The 27,852-nt window shown below is 38.3% G+C and overlaps 1 protein-coding gene across 4 annotated transcripts in view; it reads right to left on the bottom strand.

The window, feature by feature from the left end:
• Positions 1–27,852, bottom strand: part of l3mbtl3 (L3MBTL histone methyl-lysine binding protein 3) — a 158,405-nt gene that overhangs the window by 42,835 nt on the left and 87,718 nt on the right. For 2 of the 4 annotated variants that reach the window (XR_007892051.1, XM_051644829.1), the window contains exons 15-18: positions 25,040–25,154; positions 21,972–22,074; positions 7,709–7,852; positions 4,262–4,366 (exon numbers count right to left, since the gene is read on the bottom strand). Coding sequence is in view for 2 of the 4 variants with exons in the window: in XM_051644829.1 (XP_051500789.1) it covers positions 4,262–4,366; positions 7,709–7,852; positions 21,972–22,074; positions 25,040–25,154 (467 nt within the window). In the remaining 2 variants the exon portion in view is untranslated. The remainder of the gene's footprint in view (positions 1–4,261; positions 4,367–7,708; positions 7,853–21,971; positions 22,075–25,039; positions 25,155–27,852) is intronic. The other 2 variants (XR_007892052.1, XM_051644830.1) reach the window with 1 other exon arrangement.

Consider the following 27,852-nt stretch of genomic DNA (forward strand, 5'->3'; position numbering starts at 1 on the left):
CCAAATGGTTGGTCAGGAGACTAACCATTCTGCTAAAACAGCAAAACCACATGATTTAAAACAAAAGGGCCATTGGTCAAGGAGGCCTTGCACCCCACAGGACAGTGGTGTAGGGCAGACTCAGTATGATCTTCTGAACTTTTCCACGCAGACACCAAATTTTTGACTCTATGCATCTCAACCCAAGATGCCCAAGCTCTCTGTTGGACCAAACGTACAATATAATTTTATACACCAGGCTTAGCCTGACTATATCATTTACATTAACAGATAATCAAGCATCACCATGCTCTAAGTTAATGGAGTAACCATTATAACTTTTAATCTGGTATCCTATTTGGAAGCTCTCAGTCCAGGTACAAAGGAGAGGGAGGTCCCCTCTTCTTCTTGAAGTTACACTCAAGAGAGCATGATCTGAAGCCTTTAAATTTCAAGACTGGGAGAAATATTTCAAGAAATATTTATTAATATTTTCCCTTTTAAATACATGGAACTAATGCTGTTCTTGTCTTTCTCATATGTATATCTACCTTTGAGATTGTCAGACTACCTCACGTAATGTTTATGTATATTTGGGTTATTTGCAGTTATATATTTTCCTATGAAATTCATGATTAAAATGTTCACTTTTTGAGCGGGAAACAGAAATCTTCACACACAATGGGCCATAAATTAATTATCTTGAGGGGAGGACAGAAATGACCATGTGACCCAGCAAAAGACACTTCTGATTGGCTCAAGACACCTTTGGGGTGCGGCCAACCTCAACTCAACAAAACCTCTCCTCCCAGGACGAACTTGGCTTGTTCTCTTCCCTCGTGGCTCTTAGCCCTTCCTCATCTGGTTTCACGTCGGCACCCCTCTGCCAGGTTTCACACAACGTAGGATCTAGGAAAGCTCGGAATGAAAAGTTCAGAGGAAGCCCTTCTCTTCTCTGTGCTACGACTCACCAACGTGGTGGGGAGTCGCGAGTCTCCCTTGCAGGAGGCCTCGCTTCAAAGCGCCGACTCATCATTCCAATCCACGATCATAACAGAGGTCCAAAACATCGATGGAACAAACAGAAATTTCTAAAAAGAGCCAAAGAACCAAAGCAACGCAAGCAAATGCAAGTACATCTCGAAACATTTGCTGAAAGTGCTAGTGTCTCTTTAATTTAATTTGAGTAACCCGACAGCAAATCGATGGTTCTCAAGGCATTGTAAATAGACTCCATAAATAAAAATGTCTCTGTACAGATCATTTCATTCACGTTCTGTTACAGCTCACTCACCAGCCTGTTGTTTATGTTTGTCTATATGTGTTAGTTACTTTGATGTTTTAGATTAGCAATAAAGTCTTGTTTGTATTCAAAGATAATTTGACTGGAATTTTGTTAAATAATCTCGTCATTTCTGCGCTCTGAAGCTCGAACCATATCTTAAACTATTTGTGATATTATTTTCAATAGCCATGCAAATAGTTTTATTCTAAAGAGTTAACAGATGTGTCATATCAACTCAGCATGGCCAAGTGATTAGACGTATACTATAATTCTTTCATTAAGTGAATTAATCATAATTCCCTTATGAAGCTAATTCCTTACGTATTAATTGTGATCGGATACAACGAGCCTGTTACATTGCATTTTAAATAGTGGAGAATCTTTATTCAGACTTCTAATATGATCAGTTGTCATTTATCCTATTTATAATGGTGGTCAAATGTGGCTAATTCCATTATACAATTTCCTACATATTATTGGTGAAGGGACGCAGGCACTTCAGTCCATACCGTGTGCATTTATACTACCAAATTCCCTTACACTGATTACAATAATATGTACAGTGCATTTTTATAAAAGGTGTCATGAATTGGATTTTTTTTAATTTTATAACGTTCCTTGAGATCCACTTATAATGTTAGTGTGATTTTTTTCATTAAAAGTAATTATAATTTAGGAATAATTGGTCATATTCTATCCAGTTTTTGTGCCTCTGATTCAAATGCTCTGTTTTTTGGGACGTGTGTTCCTGAAGACTTCAGTGTAAACGCCCACTGCTGTGATTGGATAACATCTTTGCATGAGGATAAGTGTAAATGCCTCCACCATTACGCATGTGTGGGGTTGTTTTGAAAATTTCGGATGGTTAAAAAAATGACAACCAGAGGAATTCATCCATACATGTTTGAGCCAGAGCCTGATCCCGAATTAACCCCCTCCACAAACACCATGGATACTGCAGTCTGTGACAGCGTGGTAAGTAATCACTGTAATTTACTTGTCTATTTGTGTAATAGGTATTACTTTTATTCTTGTTTAAACCAAGATGTGACATAATGGTGTGTATCTTGTTACACAGTTGGGGCATATTCCAACGGTGAAACATTTCCGTGTTTTACAAATGCTGAGTAACGCATGACAGTACCAAACAAAGTGTAAATACATGGTGCTATCACGTTTATAACTGTGAAAGGATACACTTACTGTGCAACATGTAAATGTATACAGGATACATTCACCGGTGTTTGTCGCATTGTCGTTCGTCATATAATCATCTTTCATAATATATTCAGTGTAGTTACAAATGCATACGTTGTTCATTACAATGAGTCATGTTTTCATTAAAAAGGAAAGAGATTGTCTAAATATATTGATATCAATCCTCTTTAAGTGCATTTGTGGCAATTGTGCCATCATGCCAACAGAACAACAAAATATATGCTGCTTAGAGATCCCTGTGCATTAAAACTAATACACGAGCATCTAAAATCACTAGGATCAAATCAAATACTTAGTACACATCTAACAGTCTGTAACATATGAAGCAAAACAAATAACATGGATACTCACACTTGTTTGTTGGGTCCAATATAGTTGGCACTGCATCAACTTTTAATTTAAGTCTCTTTGCGAAGCCTGCTTCAAACTGTGTATTGTTTGTGAAAGAATCATCGGTAAAATGAAGCGAGCAAACAAACACGTTCTTACCGACGCGATCCGGGACTTCATTAAAAATAAACGTCAGCCACTCTTTCTTAATGTTGGGATCCTTGCGAAGCAAATGCAAGAAATCTAGTTTCCCACAACCTGGCACTGCACAACATCTTGACATCTTTGTGGCCATCGTGACACACCTCCTGTTGCTCCAAATATAATCTCACCGCTCTACTCTAACTGCAAGACCGGTGGGCGGGCCTAAGTAGTGTTGACGATAAAGTAGGCGTTGATCTGTTTATGCAGAGGCTGGCCTGTGCTGATGTAATATCTCACTATGACATATTAGTGAGGAGGAAGTAGAGAACAAGCCATTTTGGCACCTTGGTTTCAGTAAAGCCTTTTTTTGGACTAACGAAGAAGTTTTCAGTTCTGAAATTTACAGTGCTATGAACTCTTATATGTCAAGATATCATGGTAAGTTTGATTTTCCAATTCATATAAATTATCAAAACTGAACACTTCTAATTTGTCTGCAAATTTCAAAGCACTTGTTCAGTTTTGGTCATAATGCCTACATGCATTGGAAAGTAGAGCTTTGAAGCTTTCAAACAATACCTAATTTGTGTTGGTCAAGACTGTAGTTATTCATATTTTGACAATCTTTTTTTCTCGCGGGCGCACCCAGCTTAAAGGGTTCATAAGAATTTGAGTGCAATGGGAATAATATCACAATGTAAAAAAATCATGACAGTCTTAAAATATGTTTCACAGTGGTGGATTCTAAAATGGAACAGAAAATCTCTTATGATATGAAGAAAAAAAAAAAAAAAATCATCCAATTCTGCTTTAGCATTCTTTACTGCAGGAGCATATCTAAAGAAGGGATACTAAATAGACCTTTTAATACAGTAGACCTTACTTTTTAGTTGTCCGAATTAGGAGAACGCATTTTGAATCATTCATCAATGTTATTAAAATTCACAAAATGATGGATATTTCTGGTTAATGCAAACTCTTGGTTTCTGCAAAGGTTTCTATCTCATCTATATAACATCTTGAATTTTCCCTTGTCACTGTCACCTTTGGCTTGCTCGCTTGCTCAGTGCTGCTTTGGAAAAATATATATTTGTTGTTTTGTAAAAAGTGCTATAAAAGACATTTTTATTTACTTAAAAATACCTGGACATCTCATAAGAAACCGTATGGGTCTAATCTTTAATGTCAAACCAGCTGATGACTGGCCAGCATTATCAGTTGACCTTCATAGATCAGAGACCATCTGATCGTGAATGACATAAAGAGATGGAAAAACTAATCACACACTGAGTGACTAAAGCTAACCTTCGCTTGGTTTCTGTGCCAACAGGCTTCTTTACTGGCGTTTCCATGGCAGCGGTTGCCGTGCTGGGTTTCTCCGGCTGAGATGGGGCAGAGGTGATGGGTTTGCTAGACAACGATAAATGAAAACGTGATTAAAATTGTGCAAAAGGCAAGACATGACAAACTCCTCAATTTTATCTGAAACAGAACAGGTGTGGCTTTCAGAGGTTGAGGTGAGGTAATAAGCCAAACAAAAGTGTAAATGTACATGAGCAAGTGCTACTCTTTAGTGAGCTCACCTTCTGGGAAATACATATACCAATTAAAATAGCAGATTATAATTAAAGCAGCCATGTTATACTCTTATGTAACATTTTATTTCTTCATTCATTTTAAGTTTTTTTGAACCATTGATTTGGATTTCCGTGACAATTTCCCACCCTCTCTCTGACCCTTACAATGAAACAGGCAGTTTTAGCTATCATACATTTAAGAGTTCAACATGTATATGACCTCTGTTATGATTGGCTAACCTCTGAATGTAAAATGAGTATCAACACCCCCACTGAATCCTGAATAGGTGTTGATATGTAAAGGTTTCAGCTTTCAAAGCTATGCAAAGTCTTAGCTTTCAAATTTTGTCAATGTTATCATATTTCATACTATAAATGTTCTTATGCACTTAAATGCTGTACTTCAAAATCACTTTAGCTGCTATCAATTCAGATGGGAGTGCTGCATATCCAGTATAGCATCTCTCCGATCAGCCCTCCACTTTACTAAAACAACATCAGAGGCGCAATAGGCATCATCTGTAATGTAATCAGCAAATCAGATGTCAATGATATCAACAACTTTCACCTAATGGTACATTGCTTCAGGAAAGTAACCAATGTCCATAATGCAGTTAGTAAGCTTGAGAAAATGGACCCTAGAGAAGAACATATGGCTTAAGATTTAAATACCTGTATACCATACAGAGATGAGACAACAGATGTGAAGTGGATACAACTAATTTCAGCGTATTTTAGCTGGTGGATACTGATCTCCATGTGGATGTACAGCAACTCCATCAATAGCTCTGATGTGTGTGTGTGTGTGTGTGTGCAGGTGCATGAGTAAGTGTAAATACATGGAAATGTTTTAAGTATACTTTGTGAGCCCACATTTACTGTATGTGAAATAGACATTGAATGAATTAAAATGCACATCTCAACATACAAGGGCAGTGTCCCTGCATTATATTCTTTTACTTAAACTGTTATTTATGTCTTAATAATTTAATGTATGCTTGAAAATATCTTCCAATTCTGTCAAATAATATCTGAAAATTGTTTGGAATCTTTAGAGGCTGTTTTCTCAAAAACAAGGTTTTATGATAGCCATCATTTAAATGATTATATCTCTGCAACGGTTTGGGATAGAAACATAATTCGATATTTAGAATGCAGAAATCTTCCATTTTATTGTAGTGCATTAATTTCAAAAGGTTGGTTGGCTGCAGGCGCTAATTTCTGGTCATTTTGAAACTATTTTCACAAAAGTGTAACATTTAAATATTCACTTTCTTGACCTACACTGACGGATTCTGTCTGGGCATCTGAATGCTAAAATCTGTTATTGTGAAGAAAACTTTTCATTTTATCTGTCAAAACAAAAATGAAAATCATCTGTTAAAAAATGGTTAGAAATAATACCAAGAAAGCTTTTTTTGTTAATAAATCAATTTAATTTAATAGTGATGGGTATCAGCTATACTGTATTGTTTTATGTAAAACTTTATGTTTTGATGTAAGATTTGTAAGCTATGCTACCTGGCTAACAAATGATTTATAAAAAAACAAATATACACACTATTTACCAACTCAATACCTCTAAATGCATATATATATAACAAAAAATAATATATAATAATAATAATAATATTATTATTATTACTATTATTATTATTATTACTAGTTACTTTCATTTATGTCATTACATTTTTTTTAAATTAATATAAAACAAGTGTATACAAGTACATTTGTTTCATATTAATTCCAAACTGTAAATTAACTAATCAAATTAAAATGTTATCCAGAAATCATTTACTTTGTACTAAACTGACAGTGTATGTTTTTTCAACCTACTATTAAAGTAATAATTTTCAACAAGTCTTTAGAAAGCAGAATGAAATGGTAATAATGTCAAATTCGGAAAATGTCTTAATTAGTTAACATTGTCTGCCCCTAAAAAAAATAATTTAGTCAAATCCTCTGTTTTCTTTCAAATTTTCTGGGACCCCAGTTTAAAAACCCTGGTCTAGCTAACTATACATCCCTAAGTAAAGGGCATTAAAGGTGCTGTACGTGATTTTTTCATGGAAAGTATGCAAAAACTTTTCCTACTCCCTGAAAGATATCACTGAAATAAGTGTCATGAGACATCTCTCTGGTCTCTGTGACAGCTCTAGACTTTCACACTCACAGAGTTCAGGACAGCATCACAGCAATCTGGATGATTTTTATCTGTTATCCGTTAAGTGAAGTTGTTTACCTGCTATAATGCTTGGATATGTTGTCTGGTAGTGTTGTTGAAGCTAATATTGCTTGTCATGCTTTAATTAATCGAACGTTACTCGTGTGTTAACCGATCGCGACGTATCTATGTTGTTGGGGGAAGTTACCTTGACATGTTTACTAATATTGATTACTTCTGAAATTGACTTCTTGTAACTGTTATAATGCATTTTTAAGCATATTATTTTCATGTTTAATAAAGAATAGGCTATTTTATCCCCATCATTATTGAGTCCTTGTTTTATATTTTTAGTTTACAGTGTTTTTGTGTGCATTGCATAGACATAATATTGTAGTATTACGGTTCACTTGCTTTATCAACTGAGGCTGTACAATATAATATAACAATAATAAATTCTTCCATTGAACTCGTATCAGCCTATCACAAGTTTCACCTCTTAAATTGATAAGTGTAGTACAATACAAACGTTAATAGTATATAAAACACTAGAAAATATTATGTATTAAAATATACTGGTAGTGATTGAGTCCCCTGTTCTCTATGTAAAAGTGCTTTGAGTGTAGAGTCAGAAGAGCGCTATTAGCATAAAATTCATTCATTTAAAATATGTTTATCATCATCAAAGCAAGTAATATTTCAGTTTTAAATGTTTAATCATATAACATTATATCAACATGAAAACAGCATGTTATGACTCTGAATATCTCCAGTCATGATCACACACAGGCGATATCCAGGTAAGCTCAAATCATGAGATTCATCCGCCAGAAGAGCAGTGCCGAAACACAACTGACGTAAAGTGTTCTTCCACAAATTGCTTGCAATTTTACCTTTCAACCACAGATGTCGCTAGAGAGCACAAAGTTACATAGTGCAGCTTTTACTGAATCTTAAGTTAGTGTTGACATTGAGCTGTATCAAAGGGGTGAGAGCAGATATGACACTCACTCATCAGTGTTGGCTGAAATCTCAGAGTTTGGTTCTGCTCTGTGTGGCCGACCCACTCCAGTACCCGGCATCTCTCCACTCAAGCGGTCTGGCAGAATCGAATCCTTATTAAGGTTGATGTCAGAGTACGGGCAACCCACAGCACTGAAATGTCAAAAAAGCGGGGGGGGGGTCATCTCTTTTTACAAACATAACTTTGTCTCTTTGTACACAAACATATCACAAAAGTCATTTTTATAATTTTGCTTCTACTAAACTCCAACTTTGTCCACCCAAAGGAGAAGATTGTGTCATTTACGCTCTCTCATTTCGTTCTAAACTCATATGCTGTCACTTTTTTCCTGGAGTACAAAAGTAGAATTTCTGAAGAATCTTTACACAGATCTGTCCAAACAACAACATAGTTACACCGTGACCACGGTCTGTCAAAGCTCCATAAAGGACTAAAAAACAAAAAAGTAGTCGATACAACTTGTGCACTTTACTCCATGACTTCTGAAGGCATACGATAGCTTTGTGTAAGGAACAGACTTAAATTTAAGCCTTTAATCACCGATAGTTTTCCCCTCCGCCAAAAATCATGTCTAGCCCAAATTCAGAATTTAAATATTCAGATATTCTAGATTCAAAAATGTAATTGACACCAAAACAGTATTGCTTCTTGTGTGTAACCGAATGCAATGCGCCATGTTTAAATTCTGTACACGAATGTAGGCTTTGCTTTCCGAGCAAGATTATCAGTCAATAAGGACTTAAATTTTAGTCTGTTCCTCACACAAAGTTAAGGCTTTATAAGACTTGGAATATAGCATACAACTTGCATGGACTACTTTTATGATACTTTTATTTAAAATATTTTGTGAGTGTTTTCTCCATTTAAGAGCTTGACATTCGTTGTACCACTATGAACTATTACTGTATGAAAAGTGTTGCTCAAAGATTCTTCATGTTTTCACAGCATACATCATACAGGTTTGGAATGACATGAAGGTGAGGTAATAATGACAGAATCTTTGGGCTGCTGCCAGCAACACATACTGTGGACTAACTGCCAAAAATTGGTCTAATTTTTTCAGAACAACCTCCAGAACAATAAAAGTGAAAGGGTTATCAATGAAAAGTTAAGATTCTACGCTTTCAAACAATACCACATATGCCCAACTTGTGTATATGGGGACTTGAGCATTTTAAGCGTAAACTTTTTCACGATGTAGCGCCCCCTTTTGGACCCACCGGCGGGTCCACTGAGTTGAACAGGTTAAGCTGGCATAGGAGAAAGAATTTTTAACAACCAAAAAACCATACACTTTACTTTTAGATTACGATAGTGTCTGCATTCAAAAAGGAAAAATGACTCCTGCAATGCAGGTTTTCAAACCACTCAACAAAGTCTACAGGATTGTCTTTAGCTCAGCGAAGTACTGGGGTGATCACTTCAAAGTCACACTGTTTCAACAGTGTTTGTCTGGAGTTGGTGTTTATAATACTTGTATTTCTGTCATGCTATGTTATTAAGTGGAGCAAATGACACTGTTTCCACTTTCTCCCTGTTGGAAGAAAAGTGGATGGTGATCTATACTGCCAGGACAAAACAAAACACCATAAAAGTGACATTAAAGTAGTCCATACAACTTTAATGTCATGTCATATGGACTAATCTTTTCCCAACATTTTGTTTTGTGTTTTCTGGAAGAAAGTAAGTCGCTGAGGTTTGAAATGACACAATGGTGAGTAAATGATAATAAAGTGTTTATTTTTCGGTCAACTATTTCTTTAAGTGTCTTAATCAAAGGCACAATGGTCAGGGCTTAAGACTTGCTCATTATGGAGCTGGAACCAGCTACCTACCAGCCTTGAGCTTTAGCCACTACACCACACCACCCCATATAAAAACAATAATAAAAAAACAGAGAGGGGGAAGAGATTCTTTGTTCTTTCTCTTTCACTTCCACTGCTCTGAATCAAAGTTTGTATTGTCGGCCCACTTTCTTTTATTTAATCAGCCCACGCTCCAGTCGTTCTCCCTGTTAATATTAAATATTAATAAACACACACACGAGAGAATGACATTTAAGAATGACTCACTGATGCCAACTATCCCTCACAACACAATCCCATTTCTCAGAACAAATACATTTCATTTTATCTTGATCTTGAAAAAAAGAGGACATAAGGAGAATGATGGATGCTTGGGAAGAGATATGCAGTGTCATGAATCCAAAGATTAAGCTTTATGGCAGGTGAAGAGGTTTTAAGAGTCACATTTCCTGTAATTCCATACTGCCACTAAGAGAGTGCAACAGTCGGGTTCTGGAAGTAAAACCCCAATTTATTTTATCCAGAGGACTTTCCAAAACCTATCGAGAGACCTACCACAAACCTAGAGGTTGTTAGCTTCTGTTGAAGACACAAGTCAGTGTTTTCATTATCATTTGTAAAATGAATAAATTCTAGAGACTGTTGTGTGTGAAAATCCCAAGAGATCAGCAGTTACAGAAATACTTAAACCAGCCCGTCTGGCACCAACAATCATCCATGCGATTATCTAATCAGCCAATCATGTGGCAGCAGTGTAATGTATAAAATCACGCAGATACAGGTCAGGAGCTTCAGCTAATGTTCACATCAACCATCAGAATGGGGGAAAAAATGTGATCTCAGTGATTTGGAGCGTGGCATGACTGTTGGTGCCAGACGGGCTGGTTTGAGTATTTCTGTAACTGCTGATCTCCTGGGATTTTCACACAAAACAGTCTCTAGAATTTACTCAGAATGGTGCCAAAAACAAAAAACATCCAGTGAGTGGCAGTTCTGTGGATGGAAATGCCTTGTTCATGAGAGAGGTCAACAGAGAATGTCCAGACTGGTTTGAACTGACAAAGTTTACTGTAACTCAGATAACCCCTCTGTACGATTGTGGTGAGAAGAATATCATCTCAGAATGCTATGTCGCTGTTTTGGTCGCAAGAGAGAGGCCTACACAATTTTAGGCAGGTGGTTTTAATGATGTGGCTGATCGTGTATATTAAGCTTTTTTTTCCAAGACGTTTTCACAGCGCTTCACTTTTTCCACATTTTGTTATGTTACAGCCTTATTCCAAAATGGATTAAATTCATTATTTTCCTCAAAATTCTACAAACAATACCCCATAATGACAACGTGAAAGAAGTTTGTTTGAAATCTTTGCAAATTTATTAAAAATAAAAAACGAAAAATATCACATGTACATAAGTATTCACAGCCTTTGCTCAATACTTTGTTGAAGCACCTTTGGCACCAATTACAGCCTCAAGTCTTTTTGAGTATGATGCTACAAGCTTGGCACACCTATTTTTGGGCAGTTTCTCCCATTCTTCTTTGCAGGACCTCTCAAGCTCCATCAGGTTGGATGGGGAGTGTCGGTGCACAGCCATTTTCAGATCTCTCCAGAGATGTTCAATCGGGTTCAAGTCTGGGCTCTGGCTGGGCCACTCAAGGACATTCACGGAGTTGTCCCGGAGCCACTCCTTTGTTATCTTGGCTGTGTGCTTAGGGTCGTTGTCCTGTTGGAAGATGAACCTTCGCCCCAGTCTGAGGTCCAGAGCGCTCTGGACCAGGTTTTCATCAAGGATGTCTCTGTACATTGCTGCATTCATCTTTCCCTTTATCCTGACTAGTCTCCCAGTTCCTGCCGCTAAAAAACATCCCCACAGCATGATGCTGCCACCACCATGCTTCACTGTAGAAATGGTATTGGCCAGGTGATGAGCGGTGCCTGGTTTCCTCCAGACATGACGCTTGCCAGTTCAATCTTTGTTTCTCATGGTCTGAGAGTCCTTCAGGTGCCTTTTGGCAAACTTCAGGCGGGCTGTCATGTGCCTTTTATTGAGGAGTGGCTTACGTCTGGCCACTCTACCATACAGGCCTGATTGGTGGAGTGCTGCAGAGATGGTTGTTCTTCTGTCGGGTTCTTGGTCACCTCCCTGACTAAGGCCCTTCTCCCCCGATCGTTCAGTTTGGCCAGGCGGCCAGCTCTAAGAAGAGTCCTAGTGGTTCCAAACTTCTTCCATTTACGGATGATGGAGGCCACTGTGCTCATTGGGACCTTCAATGCTGCAGACATTTTTCTGTACCCTTCCCCAGATCTGTGCCTCGATACAATCCTGTCTCGGAGGTCTACAGACAATTCCTTGGACTTCATGGCTTGGTTTGTGCTCTGACATGCACTGTTAACTGTGGGACCTTATATAGACAGGTGTGTGCCTTTCCAAATCATGTCCAATCAACTGAATTTACCACAGGTGGACTCCAATCAAGTTGTAGAAACATCTCAAGGATGATCAGTGGAAACAGGATGCACCTGAGCTCAATTTTGAGTGTCATGGCAAAGGCTGTGAATACTTATGTACATGTGATTTTTTTTTTTCGTTTTTTTTTTTAAATGAATTTGCAAAGATTTCAAACAAACTTCTTTCACATTGTCATTATGGGGTATTGTTTGTAGAATTTTGAGGAAAATAATGAATTTAATCCATTTTGGAATAAGGCTGTAACATAACAAAATGTGGAAAAAGTGAAGCGCTGTGAATACTTTCCGGATGCACTGTAAGTATGGATATTTTTCCCCTCTGGTAGATTATTCTCAAACTGACTGTAACACTAAAATAGAAACACGAGAGAACAAATGTCCCAGGCTGATGGCTGTGCTCTGTGAACTGATCTGGGCTTTTATGTTGAAACAGAAGCCTCAGTGATCATTAGAGTCAGGTAAAACTGAGCTATGATACACTGACAATGATATTCAGGGCTCTTGCAACATCACTTGACTTTTAGACTTTTGCGCTTGGACCTAATGCTGAAACAATGTGACATAAATGAGACATTAAAGGAATATTTCAGGTTCAATACAAGCTAAGCTCTATGCACATCATCCGTGACATGCTGTTGATTAAAATCCAGTTTGAACAAAAATTACAATTACAGTAATGCACGATCAATGGACAATTTTTGGGGCAAGTATACTGGAGGGTTTAAATGTAGAAATGTGCACTTAAATTATTTTTTCCATACAAAAATGTGTTTGGGACTACTAGACAAATTAACTTTGTTATGTGTTGATTATTCACAAAGCTGTAAACAGTGCTTTGTGAATAGTTATGACACATCTCTTTTTGGTATCCTTACATGTATTGTGTGAAATTTACCATGTTTAGGCGGCTTTCAGGTTGCTTTTCACCAAAGCCTATTATGTTCATTCAGAATATTTGGAATATGACGCACAAGTAGCATGGACTACTTTTATGTTACTTTTACGCCCCAACTAACATTGAATTGAAAAGACGGACCGGAATTCATTACAAATTTTTCGGTAACGCTTTTTAATACCTACATGGTATAAAGTATTTGTAAAGCATTCGTTTATAGTTAACTGATCATTTATAAATTATTGTTCCTACATTATTAATACACTACATATAAATAGAATGTATTTATTTCTATTCACTTAAGCAAATGATTTATTTTTGTTTAATAAGTTCATATATAGGCAGTTTGATAATGTTTTTTTTATCCTTAGTAAACAACTTGTTAATCATACCTAACTGATGCATTTTAGTTGATGCAAACCAGTGGTAAAGAAGTGTTTATGAGAACATTAAGAAAGCATAAATACATAGTTAATAAAGATATTAAATATGTAATGAATTGGATACACAATTCTACTTAATGTGTATATTAATGTTTTAGGTATACTTACTATTTAATCAATTAATTCTTAATAAAAATCGTAATAAAGCACTTACTAATGGCCAAGGGTGTAGATTCCAGGGGGGATGGGGGGGAGGTAACCCCCCAATAATCAAAACAAGCAAGTACAACCCCCCCCCCCCCCCCACCATATTTATATCATGATCAATGGAAACATGTAAATGCTTCATGCTGCAACCCCCCCCCACCAATGTTCAAGCCAAGTCTATGCCCTTGCTAATGGCTAGCGAAACATTTTGCATGACCTAATCAAAAGTGAGAACTATATATGCCTAAATAAACATTTATTAACATGGTTCAGCAGTAAGTATGGCCAGCTGTCCCAGGGCCAGTGTGAGAGTTTATCATGAAATCTTCTGTTGATCTTGTAAATGTGTTGTTCATGTGTTCTAGTCTGATTATTAAACCACAGCAGCCAGCAGTTCTCTTGTGTTGCACGCTTCAAAGTGACGTGTGAAGGCGCTGACCCGCTAAAAACATCACATTATGACTTCTGTAATCTGTGTATTAGATTACAGAAAGTGAAATGCTCATTTAATCCCAAGCGTGCAGCACATTCCAGACTATTTCATGAAATTGCAATCAAATGACCACATAGCGAACTGCTTATCCAGAAGTGTGAAACTTCTGTCGAACAGACACAGAAACTGACACAGTGATACATCAAAATAAAAGTTTGGTTTAAATGGACACGTGAAATTGAATTATGACAAAAAAATATATTAATACTGCATAGTACAAATTTTATATTCAATTTAATAATAATAATAATAATAATAATAATACTTATTATTATAATTATTATTACTATTATATCAGGGATAATTATATTTTAGCAAATTTACAAGCAAGTGTGCTGTTGTACTGAATGTACTGTAAGTTTTTCATTTATACAGTGATTCTCTGTTGTGCTCACATTGTTTGTTTTAGATTCAGCTGTGAAGATGTTACTGAAGCACTTTATTTGATAAAACAATTTCATTTGATGAACTCTTTATGAATTCATTTGATTAGTCATATTTTCAATAAAAAAATCAAATGGAAAACAGAATTTGAGAAACAAAGCAGAATTAGGAAAAACAAATATTTCATCGGGTCCTATTTTTTATGCCTTTCAAACTTAAACATTTGCATTTTCTTTGAAGTAATAAAAGTTGTTGATGTATTGAATATCTAATTTTGCCCATTGAATCTTGTCATCAAAGTGGTGATTTGGCTAAACACTGTTTTCTATGAGAGACAGATGTGTCTTCCTGAAGGGGGCTCCTCCCGGCCTGAATCCTGAAAGCTGAATTCTTCAATGATCAGCATTCAAATATCAGGACATTTGTACAGTTAAATACTGTGCTTGTATTTACTACAAGGATTGGTACCTGAGATACAAATCCACCACTGCAGTCTCTGGAAAATTATGACATAAAATGCCCTATTCAGTAACCACAAACTACTGTTACTGTTCCATCCGTCCCAGCGCTGAGAAAAGTAACATATACGGTGTGACAACGTCTCTTGTCCACTTCAGCAGCATAGTAAGGACATTTTCACTAATGAAGTTTAATAGGCACTGAATTGGCAAACTATCATTTAAAGTCAATAATTTAACATTACATGCTCTTTCCTATTTCTGTTTTTTTGCTATTTCATCACCGTCATGTGACAGTGGTGACATGCTGGTGATGTTTCCTGAGCGCGTGCACAGACTGTAGCGGGATTTTTGGAATTTCCTTCTGGAATCGGATTAAATTTAATGAAATATTTGTAGTAGGTCCACTGGTGAAACTGAATTTAACAGTAATTTTAACTGGCAATAATGAGAACAAGTCTGCTCATGAAGCTTAATAGGATGGTGTGGAGCGGGACGTGGTCGTGTGTCTGTCACTGGAGAGAGAGGAAGCGGTAAGGACCATCACCTGGTGATTAATGATACGTAACACCTGTTTCTCATTACAGTGACGACGGAGATGGGCTTGGAAAGGCTGCTGAGAATGCCAGTGAGGCAGAGAGAGTTGAATGAAGCTGAAAAGCCACGTCTGTATCTGAAAGCCTGTTTGTGTTCTGTGAAGCTGAAAAACCTGTTCTTTGTTTATGAAGCTGAAAAGCCTATACTTTGTCTGTGAAGCTGAATGCTTGAATAAAAGCTGATTTACCTGGACTGCCAACCCGTTTCCTTCCTGTTGGAACCTTTACACTGGTGCCAAAACCCGGGACATCGAAGGAAGATGACTGGTCGCCATGGACACCTCACCGCTGGGCGAAGTCATCCACACCCTGGCTAGCATCCAGGAGACCCATCACCAAGCCCTGCTCGCCCAGGAGCATCATTTCCATGAGCTCCTCCGGGCCCAGTCCAAGGATCGGCAGGCTCTACGGAGCTGGTTAGAGCCAGGCGGATCCTCCGCCGTGACCCTGGAGGCACCGATGAAGCTGCACTTCCTCCTGATGAAGATGGGCCCTCAGGATGACCCAGAGGCGTTCCTGGGCCTCTTTGAGTGCTCAGCCACCGCCTCCAGCTGGCCTCAAGCCCAGTGGGCCCTCCACTTGCTACCGCTGCTTTCCGGGGAGGCCCAACTTGCGGCACAACAACTGCCAGCTGCGGACCGCCTGGACTATGTGAAACTGAAGACCGCTGTCCTGCAACGGGTGGGCTGCACCCCCGAACAACATCGCCAGTGGTTCCGCTCCATTACGCTGAGTGAAGTCGGCCGCCTGTTTGCATTTGCCCAGCAGCTCCGGGATGCCTGCCGAAAATGGGTGCTAGCCGGGGAAGGGCGCACTGTGGAGGACATAATAGAGCTGATGGTGCTGGAGCAGCTGACCATTTGTCTGCCTGAGACGGCAGAATGGGTCCAGTGCCATTGGCCCACGTCAGTGGATGACACCGTCCAGCTGGCCGAAGACCACATGGCGGCCTACCCCAAAGCCGGTGAGCAGTCCAAGTCTCTCTCTCTCTCTCTCTCCCTTCTACTCCCCCTTCTGCTCCTCCCTCTCCACCCTCTCAACCTGTTCCCGCCCCCCGGAAATGGGGGGGCATATTTACCCAAACCGGCGCCCCGCTTCCGCGGGCTGCACTATGCACCGACCCCCTCCCCTACCCCTCTCTGTCGTCCTTCCCAGGGTGATGTCTCCGCGGAATTTGCACCGGGAGACAAAGTACTTGTATTACTCCCCACATCGAACTCCAAATTAATCGCCAAGTGGCAAGGACCCTTTGAGGTTACACGTCGAGTCGGGGGTCTCAATTATGAAGTTAAACGAACGGAGAGAGGCGGGGTAAGACAAATTTACCACCTCAACCTCCTTAAATTGTGGAGAGAGGTGGCCCCCATGTCCATAGCTACGGTAGTTTCGGAGAGGGTGGAGCTCGGGCCAGAGGTGAAGTTCAAAGCCGATCCATTCACCCCGGTCCCTTGTGGAGACCACCTCTCACCGTCCCAGCTCACGGAGGTGGTCAGGTTGCAAAAAGAGTTTGCGGACATGTTCTCTCCTCTTCCCGGTAGGACTAACCTCATACAACGCCATATCGAGACCCCACCAGGAGTGGTAGTGTGTAGTCGGCCATACCGCGTACCCGAACACAAGAAAAAGGTGATTCGGGACGAATTAGAGGCAATGCTAGAGATGGGGGTAATAGAAGAGTCGCACAGCGATTGGGCGAGCCCGGTTGTTCTTGTACCTAAGAGTGACTGGTCAGTCCGGTTCTGTGTTGATTACCAGAGAGTCAACGCGGTGTCTAAATTTGACGCGTACCCAATGCCCCGAATTGATGAACTGCTCGATCGGTTGGGTGTCGAATTTTATTCGACATTGGATTTAACTAAGGGATATTGGCAGATCCCCTTAACTACATTATCCCGAGAAAAAACTGCCTTTTCTACACTGTCCGGATTACACCAATTCGTCACTCTTTCATTCGGTTTGTTTGGGGCTCCCCCCACGTTCCAGTGCCTCATGGACAAGATCCTCTGGCCACACGCTGCGTATGCTGCTGCCTACTTAGATGATATCATTATATACAGTAATGATTGGCAGAGGCATTTACAGCATCTGAGAGCCGTCTTGCCCCTTGACTGATCTCACTAAAGAGGGGGCACCAGATCCGGTCCAGTGGACGGAGGCATGCCAACAGGCTTTCACGAGAGTGAAATCTGCACTCTGTGGTGGGCCGCTTTTACATGCTCCTAACTTATCTCTCCCCTTTATTTTACAGACGGATGCATCAGAGAGGGGGTTTGGGGCCGTGCTCTCGCAGGAGGTGGAGAGTGTGGAGCACTCCATGCTGTACATTAGTCGTAAGCTCTCTTTGAGAGAGACTAAGTACAGCACCATCGAGAAAGAGTGTCTTTCCATCAAGTGGGCGGTCCTAACCCTCCGCTACTACCTGCTGTGGCAGGCCTTCATCCTCCACTCGGATCACACCCCGCTTCAGTGGCTCCACCGCATGAAGGATACCAATGCGTGGATCACTTGTTGGTACTTGGCACTTCAGCCCTTCAAATTTAATGTGGTCCACAGGCTGGGGCCACAGATGGTTGTGGCTGATTTCCTCTCCAGGAATGGGGGGGGGGGTGAGGGTTGGCAGGCCGGACGTTGCCCGGGCCTGAGTCGTTGAGCCTTTGTGATTGAGATGCTGTGGAGATTAGGGGGTAGGAATCACAAGGTAACTGGCGATATGATAAAAAAAAATCGATATTTAGGTCACGATATGATATTATTGCGATACTATATTTTTGGTGTATTGCGATTCAAAACTATGATATATTGCGATTTTTCACTCAGTGTTTTTCATTCGTCTTCATCAGACTTAAGAGAACTGTTTCCAAATCACCAAATGCATTGTTAAATTAATATAAATGTGCCAGTTTACAAAACAAGGCCAGTTTACTTCCTAATATCTATGTACAATGTAAAGCCATAAGCATATAAGACCATAATGCTCCCTATTTCTGTGGTTAGGTCAATGAAGCTATAGATCTAAAAATAAATTATAGTATTTATGAATGTAATAGTAGCCTTTTAAAACATTATTTATTGCAACACAGTTTCAGTACACAAAAGTATAATAGATTTCACCTAAAAGTTTATCCTATTTTATATGATACTAACATTTTTGTTAAAATACCTCAGTTAATCTTACTAATGTAAAATCTTAATACATTTTAGTAAGGGAATGTGATTGTGTAAACCATGATAACTGCACCTTCTAAGGGACTGTTGTTGAATTCCTAGATTAATTTGGCAAAATTTCTCCCATCACCACAATATTAATGTGGAAAAATGTAAATAATAATATTGATATCTGGGGTGCAAATATCGATACAATATCACGAGTAAAAATATCACGATACTTAACATATCAATATTTTTTCCCACCTCTAGTGGAGATGGTTATTTCATGGCCAAGTTTTCAGAGTAAAGAATCATTAGTAAATGTTTAATTAGGCATATACAGTTCTCACTTTAGATTAGGTCACGCAAAATGCTTAGTTAGCAGTTAGTCAATGCTTTATTCCGACCTATATATTAAGTAATAATTGCTTTAATAGTAAGTGTTAATAAAACAGTAACAAATACATTCATTACGTTTAAATGTAAATCCAATTAATTACATATATCATTTATTTATTTACTATGAATTCATGCCTTGTTCATGTTAAAGAAAACATTATCAAACTGCCCATAAATGAACTTATTAAACAATAATCAATCATTTGCTACAGTGAATAAAAAAATGATCAATTGACTATAAAATAATGCTTTACAAATACTTTATACCGTGTAGTTATTATAAAGTGTTACCCATTTTTCTTTTGAATTCTGCATAAGAAAATAAGTCATACAGGTTTGAAGCAACATGCGAGTGAGTACAAAATTACAGAATTTTAATTTTGGGGTGAAATATTCCTGTAAGGCAGTGTAAAAGAGACTATCTTACAGAAAACATATTTAAATTTGTGATTCTTTTGAGAATCTTTTAAACTGTGGTATTAGGGCACAGATTTAACTGTACAGTTGCATTCCTGAGAATGAGAGCTTTCTTTTCATATATGAATTTTCTATTTACTGTAAGTGCTATGTGAAGGACTTTTATATTCATATTTCTACCACATTACCTCTAGGTGGCGCTTTTTTTGCGACGGATGTTTTCAGGCCTTATTTTGTTATTTTATGTAACATAAATGCAAAACTGATGGTGTTCTATAAAAAATTCAGATTCTAAGCATTGTCTGACTTGTGTATCCGGGGACCTATACATTTTAACCCCTTAAACACATTGGGGGGCGCTACATCGCGAAGAAAGTTAGTAAATTATTGGCTGATAACCGGGAAAATCGAAATATTATTATCAGGCCGATAATTGAATTACCGCCTATATTTTCACTGATAATCTGTTAAGGTTTATTTGCTTGTGGCTGAGAATCTCTGACTGCCTGCAGCGTCTTTCATTCAGGCAGAGATTCGGGCAGCCGCAAGCGACGGTGCGCATGCGCACACACAGTGAATGTGAAAATTTCCTCTAAAAAGTATGTCTGTTTCTAAACACATTCATATATGAAGCACCAAACACTAGCAATGTTGTTTTAAATCCCCCTCCCCACCCCCCAACATAAAAATGTGAATGAGAGCAGGTGAGAGCCAAGCTAATGTCTCTTTGTGATTATTTCGACAAGATCATCTGCTGTGAGTAACGACATGCCATTTCCCATATACTGTTTAAGTTTCATGAGGCAATACATGAAAATGCGACAAAAACATGCATGTATGTTACATGGGGGCGATCGTTTTCACTTATTACTTCAAGAAACATAAACAGATTATGGGAAATTGCACATCGCACAAGCCCAAAACAACCTAACACGGTTCATAGATCTTGAAACAAGTTTCACAGAGTGGCTTGCCTAAAAACCTTAGTTTGTGAGTAAAACAAATGTGCTTGTTGTATTTTACGAGACTTCTCTAACGTTATGACTCATGACTATTCAATCTGTATGATGTTACCTATTCCCATTATGATTGTTGTGTTCATGTTTAATAAGTTATAAAGTGGAACTATCAAATAAGAGCGCTGTAACAAGTGTCTTTAAATGAGATGCGCATAAGCACACATACATAACACACAATCACACAAACCACCACTGTACTCATATTCTGGCTGCTATCATAAATATTACACCATGTATACAGATTTTAGGGTTTGCATTGTGTGTTTTGTTGTTTCATTTTCGTTACATGATGTATATCGCCTCATATTGGTTTAATGCATTATCACATCTGTTTGAAGTTAATTATTCTCTCTCTGTTAGCGAGTCATCAGGATTACCGTAAACACTCATATAAATGGGCACCCTACAATTTATGCAAGTGTATTTTCATTTTCATAGCAGCAAGTCCAAATTCCAAGCTTTTAAATAACAAATATTTTTCAAATAAGAAGCTTTTAATGATTTAGCTAACAGTTCCAGGTTGAAGGATTCAAAATCAAAACGTTCTTTTTAAATATCAGTTATCGGTAACGGCCAAAATGAGCTGTGAATTATTGGTTATTGGTCTCGGCTTAGAAATTCCATATCGGTGCATCCCTACATATGAGGTATCATTTGAAAGCTTAGAATCTGAACTTTTTAATCAATTCTGAATTGTTATAACAAAATAAGGCCTCAAAACATTCACGTTGAAAATTAGTGCCCCCCCAGAGGTAATTGGGTTTAAATCGTTATATAAAAATAAAAGTCCTTCACGTAGCATCTAGATGGGCAAGTCATATATCAAATGAAAGCTCTCATTCTCAGGAATTTGACAGTACAGATAATTATGTTGCCCTAATACCACTTGAAATATGATTTCTGTAAGTCATCAAATACAAACGTCTCTTTTATGTTCCGATAACTGCTGATGCAAGCCCCAAATAGCTAAACATTTTATATCTGCTTTTACCTTCGTGAGTTCTCTAAAAAGTGAGCCATTTTTTATTGGTCTTTTTACTTGTCTGTGAGCTTGCTTGGCTGAATAATCCAATGTTATATCTGAGATGCCCAGAACAAAATATGCCATCCAGAAGGAAAAGCATGCAAAACAAATCATCAGAAAAATATGTTTTCGATTAATAATGATAAAATGTTTTATATAATCGCAAATTTGAGTGTGAAAAATTGTGGGCAGCAGCCCAAAAATGCACCAGAGTTTTACAGTAAACTTACTTCGCGATATATAGCATCCCCACTGGACCCGATGGCGGGACCATAGAGTTTAATGGGTTAAACAACAATTCCGCTTTAGAGAAAGTGCACCACTTCTAAATGCAATAGACGTGGATATAAACCTGCTGCTCAACTTTATTCAACAAAATCTACTGTCTGTCAGGGCTGCCACCTGCCATTTAATATAATGATGGCCATCAGTTCATCAAAACAAATAACATCAAAACAATGACAACAACCAATATATGAGGTTTGGCCTGCAGTGACGCTGAAAAGACACACACACACACACACACACACACACACACACACACACACTCACCTGTGGTGTCCAGCGTAGCGGGCTCCTTTGATGTGACCTATCCCTTTACAGCCTGGGGTGGGACAGCCGTTTTGCTCAGATGTCTCAACCATGTCGTGAGAAGCTATGAATACACACACAAACACACATATAATAACACACATACAATATAATACATAATCCTCACTCTGGAAACCTCAACAATCATTTTACAAATACATTGAGTGTCGATGGAGTTTCTTTAGCAGAAAAAAAGCTTGTGTTTTTGATAAGATATATTACTCATTACATGGGTATTATAACTAACTTTATTTATTAACACACTTTTTTATCTAGTATTGCTATTTTCAGTGGTCCTTGGGTTGGCTGAGAGTCTGGTGGGGGGATCCTTAACAACCCTTGTTCTAGATGAACATGCACACATTTAGTAGACGTCTCAGCGATATTCCTATTCTATCAGTATAGTTTATGTGTGAATATACAGTGATAATCATTTCTAAATGACATATACTCTTTCACTGCCTTATTTCTTTCACACTTTCCCACATTTAGTTTCTCTCTCTCTCAGTAAGACGCTCATCCTGATGCCAGCTGCTGATTACTAAACGCTGCTCCATTCTGTTTCCATGGACACCGGAAATAAGGGATAGTGAGAGATAGTGAGAGAGAGAGAGAGAAAGATTACCAGTATGACTGACTGAAGAAAATATTGTTCAACAGCATTTTCCCAGCATCCTCTGGGGCTAATAGAATACATTGACATAAGAGAAAGATTGGTTTGTTAAAGCGCTCCATCTCTCTTTCATTCTCTCTCTCTCTCTGCAATAAACCTCTCTCCAATTTTCCACTAAATGACATAAGAGGAAAATTCAAAGAGGAAAATGGCTGTCATTTAGAGCGAGTGTATCAGTCTATTTACGCAGATGCCAGGCGATTACGAGTGCTGTTAGAGTGCCCATTATCTGACAACATTCAGGGCTGGGGTTACAGGAGTTTTGCTAGAATAAATGAAACATTTTGTTGAAAATTTCCTCTAAAAAGTATGACTGTTTCTAAACACATTCATATATGAAGCCCCAAACACTAGCAATGTTGTTTTAAACCCCCCCAAACTTAAAAAATCTGTCATAATTTACTCACACTCAAGTCATCCTAAATATAAAATGGAGGACATGATTTTCAGCGAATGACGACGGTTTAAATTTCAGTCTGTTCCTCACACGGAGTGAGGGATGGAAGATTTGACCAAAATCTTACAGGTATATCACGATATGAAATATGTTATATCATGATAACGATATACACTGATGAGCCAAAACAATATGACCACCTGCCTAATATGCTGTTGGTTTTCCACGTGCCACCAAAACAGCGGCCTTATTGTGTGCGACTGAAAAGTGCAACAATAAATGTCTACATGTTTGTCAAGCCGGCTCCAGCATCCTCCTTTCCCAAGAACTTCATTACAGTAACAATATGTGTTAACATGATTTTAGTGTAATCAGATTAATATTTTCTGTGTAGGGTTGCGTATTGATACAGATTTCCAGATTCAATTTGATTCCGATTCACAAGCTCTCGATTTGATTCGATTCAATATCGATTCATATGGGTTTATTTCAGTTATAATGTCCCTTTTGCTTATATATCAAATAAATTATCTCCCAGCTAATCCTGTCAATTATACAGGAGACATTTTTACTGGGTACATTAAGGAAATATTCATTTTACTTCTTTTATTTTATTACTTTTTCATAATTTTCATTACATTTTGGCTTTTTTTTTAAATGAACAAATAAATGTATTCAATAAGTAAATAAGATACACAACAGGCTTTCACGAGAGTGAAATCTGCACTCTGTGGTGGGCTGCTTTTACATGCTCCTAACTTATCTCTCCCCTTTATTTTACAGACGGATGCATCAGAGAGGGGGTTTGGGGCCGTGCTCTAGCAGGAGGTGGAGAGTGTGGAGCACTCCATGCTGTACATTAGTCGTAAGCTCTCTCTGAGAGAGACTAAGTACAGCACCATCGAGAAAGTGTCTTTCCATCAAGTGGGCGGTCCTAACCCTCCGCTACTACCTGTTGGGGCAGGCCTTCATCCTCCACTCGGATCACACCCCGCTTCAGAGGCTCCACCGCATGAAGGATACCAATGTGTGGATCACTCGTTGGTACTTGGCACTTCAGCCCTTCATATTTAAGGTGGTCCACTGTTGTAAAAAACATACTTTTTACTATTTACAAGTATTTGCATTGATTTGTTGAACACGTGATAAAACCGGAACTGTCCCTTTAACAAAAAATGGCATTTCTGTAAACAGCACCTTTAAATGAGCACATGTTAACTAGAGAGGACTCGAATGGATTGACCACATCTGTGCGATGCATGATTAGAATGAAATAGTTTTCTTTTTTTTTTTTTTTATCCACAACTGACAGTAAAGAACAGAAAGGGAATTAAGAGAGACATTATTAAATGACAAATGGATTGCGTGGATCTCGTCTTTGGACTCATGGAACAACTTTTACTCTCAACACGCTGTGAAATAATCTCACTGCTGAACATTTCATGACTAAACTACACAATTACTGGTGAGTGAAGTCTATCATTTACAAGCCAGTTGCCAAATATATATTTACTTTAGTCACAGAGTGTGAAATTTGGTTGCAAATGCGAGTGATTTCCTCTCATTGTAGTGGAGGGTTGCGCATTGAGTGAAAGATCGATATTGGGATTTAAGAATCAATATCGAGATCGTTCAAATGAAGATCGCAATTAATCGAAAAAACAATATTTTTACCCATCCCATTTTTTGTGTAAAGTTATATTCAATAATACTATTTCATTGCCTTGAAGATGTAATGCTGTAATCCCTAAAATGACCATAAAAACAATGATTTAAACAACACAAATCCTGTCAGTTGAACTTGTATTGAACCCCGAATATCCCTTTAAGAATAAACACCACAGAATTGTATTTTCATTTTATTTCTTATTTTCAAACAACCATTTTGCAGAACACCAGTAAACTGTGCCGTAGAAAGAAAATCTACTCTGTTACTGTGTGAAATACTGTGGTACTCACTGATTGGGGGCTGCAGTGGATGTCCAGTTTTGGCGCACCACCCAGCAGGATGAATATCTGGGCTGTCTGCATCAATCCAGTAATCATATTCATCAGTCCAGCCATCAAAATGGATCTGAAACAGGGCAAGAAAACCACACAGGTCACTCTGATAGGTTTATATTGTATACATACACACTATAGCTAAATTTGATTGCCACTCCGTCTTGGAGTGATTAATTGAATTCTGTACACAAAGAGTTTGCTCATTTATTGGAAAGACAACCATCTTCTACAAACAAATTCACTCCAGAAAAAAATTATGTAGCGAGAACAGCATTTGTATTAAAACCATATTTACAGAACCAAATTGAACAACTAGAGACGGAATAATGTGTTTCAAAGCAGCAGCTGTTAATGTCAGTTTACTGATAATTGCTTGTCAGTAATATTTCTTTCAACACAAATAAGCACGAGAAACAATCAAACGCTCATGTGTACTTTGGAGGCATGAAAGCAGAATGTTTGCAAATAAGGACACACTAATTTGCAAGATCATACAGATTTATAAGTTATGCAGGGATTTTGTGTGTGTTCACCGGGATTCAAAGAAATCTGATTTGATTAGGCTTACATATGCAATTGAGGGTGCTCTAACATTCGTTTAAGGGTGCACCTTCAAGCAGCCCCATAGAACCGGGCCTGACTGTTGTATAGCGCAAAACAGTGCCTGCCCACTTTTTCAGCCGTGTTGGTTCCGAAAGTTTTTTTCTCATTCATTTCTTCCATAGAAATTTCATAATATCCTTCATAATAGAGTTCAGATGAACCAAACTAACCAGCTCCGAGGTGAATCTACACAACAGCCTATAATTTGAAGGAGAGAGTATTTGAAAATCAAGACTTAATGTACTTTCATGAGGGAATGAAATACAGACCCCAAAAAATATAAAACTATCGATTTAAAGTTGTTGATAATAAGTATAAATTCAATATACAGTATATAGATTTTATAGCAAAATAAAGGGAGACCGTCTCGATTTCGTCATTCAGAGTGCTGCATGGGAGTGGGCGGTCGCTGCAGAGCTCTTTTGCCATGCTTTGTTCGTCACAATTCTCTGATTGGTGGGTTGTTTCTCTCTTTAGATTCATGAGTAGTGTATATCTTCACATGGAATTCCATTATTAAACACAATTGTTTTTTAAATGAAGGTGAAATAATGCAGACCGATGGCTTCAATAGAAGCATATAACATCGATTAACAACCTCAGAGCTCACGGTAGGTCTGTCTTTAAAGGTTGAAGTTATCATAAAAAAATAATCAATTCCCCTAAGGAAAAAATGAAAAGGATTTTAACTTTCAGAACCCAATTGTTGTGCTCTATTCCGTATACACTATGACCATTGTGCCCATGATGAATACATTTAACCACAGATCACTTCAAGAGGATTGTTCCTGTTCTTGTTTGGTGATAAATCAAGATTATTTTCTTATATAAGGTACAAAGCACCCCAAGGCAAATCAGATTTTCAGGAAGAACAGCTTGGGTAGTCCATTTTCAAGTTCCCTTGAGGAGATTATCTTAATTTTTTTTACTCACATCTCAGGAGATGTGAATTTCCAAACTGGAATCACAAAGAAGAGTAAGCAGTGTGCAGAATGCTGGCAGGGTGATGTGGTCATATTGTGCTGTACACTCTCAGAGCGACATTCAAACTAAAGCGAGAAGAAAAGAGCAACAGCCCGCAGCCTTAAATGACAGCTTGTCTGCAGGACTTTGAAGAAACACAGAATGAGCTGCTGTGGTGACAGCAGGAACATGGAGCGGCTAAAGAGGCAAGCAGTGTTTTAGTGGTGCTGACGGCACAGCTGACAGTCATTATGTGGAGGCTGAGTGTAATGGCTTTGAACTGCCCATCCAGACTAGACCGGCTATTGTAATTCACCATGTGATAGATTGAGATAAAGAAATGTTTCATTTACATTGCTATTTCTATTGCCTACCTACAGTGTCTACCTATACATACCCATCCATCAATGACTGCTTCCATCTCAATTTATTGATCTCTCTATCCACATCTCTTTTTTTACTTTCACTGATCTCTGGGATAGCTGAGGGCGTCCTAGATAACCAAAGACTTGGATGTAAAGGTCTTTAGAAACTATTGGTGGAACGCTTCTGAACCCCCAACACACAAAAACGACTCTTTAACAGTCCATAGTGACCATATCTGTCAAGCTCCACAAAGGACAAAAAACACCAGCAAAGTAACATTAATTAGTCCATTTGACACGTGCGCTATATGCCACTTATTCTGAAACCATACAATATCTCTGTGAGAGGAACAGATTGAAATGCAAGTAAGAATTCACTGAAAATCTTGCCCTCTGCTGTAGGTGCAAATGTCATTCTCCTTCAAACTGCCATGAACCATTCGGTAACGTCACACTCATAAACCAATGGTGTTTGCCATCAGTGATGCATCTAAAGGCCCTAGCGATTGATTTGTAGGGAATCTTATGATTCTGTTTCTGATTACAATTCCTTTTAACAAGTCATTAGTTTGGGAATCGGACTTCACCGGTTGCGCTGTATGTTTTGCACCGTAGATTCAAAAGAACTCGCTCATAGTCATATTGACTTCTTTTACGGTGCTATAATGTTGTTTTTTTTTGTTGTTGTCCTTTCTGGAGCTTAACACTTTGATCAATTTGAACTTTGAACGTTGTTGTATAGAAAAGTAAGAGGACAGGGTGGGAATTTTTTCTGGAATAGTTTTGCGTTCCCTCACAATACTTTGCGATCCCTCGCAATAAGTTTTGCGTTCCTCG

Source organism: Myxocyprinus asiaticus, chromosome 19 (genome assembly GCF_019703515.2).
Source record: "Myxocyprinus asiaticus isolate MX2 ecotype Aquarium Trade chromosome 19, UBuf_Myxa_2, whole genome shotgun sequence".
Taxonomy (NCBI): Eukaryota; Metazoa; Chordata; class Actinopteri; order Cypriniformes; family Catostomidae; genus Myxocyprinus; species Myxocyprinus asiaticus.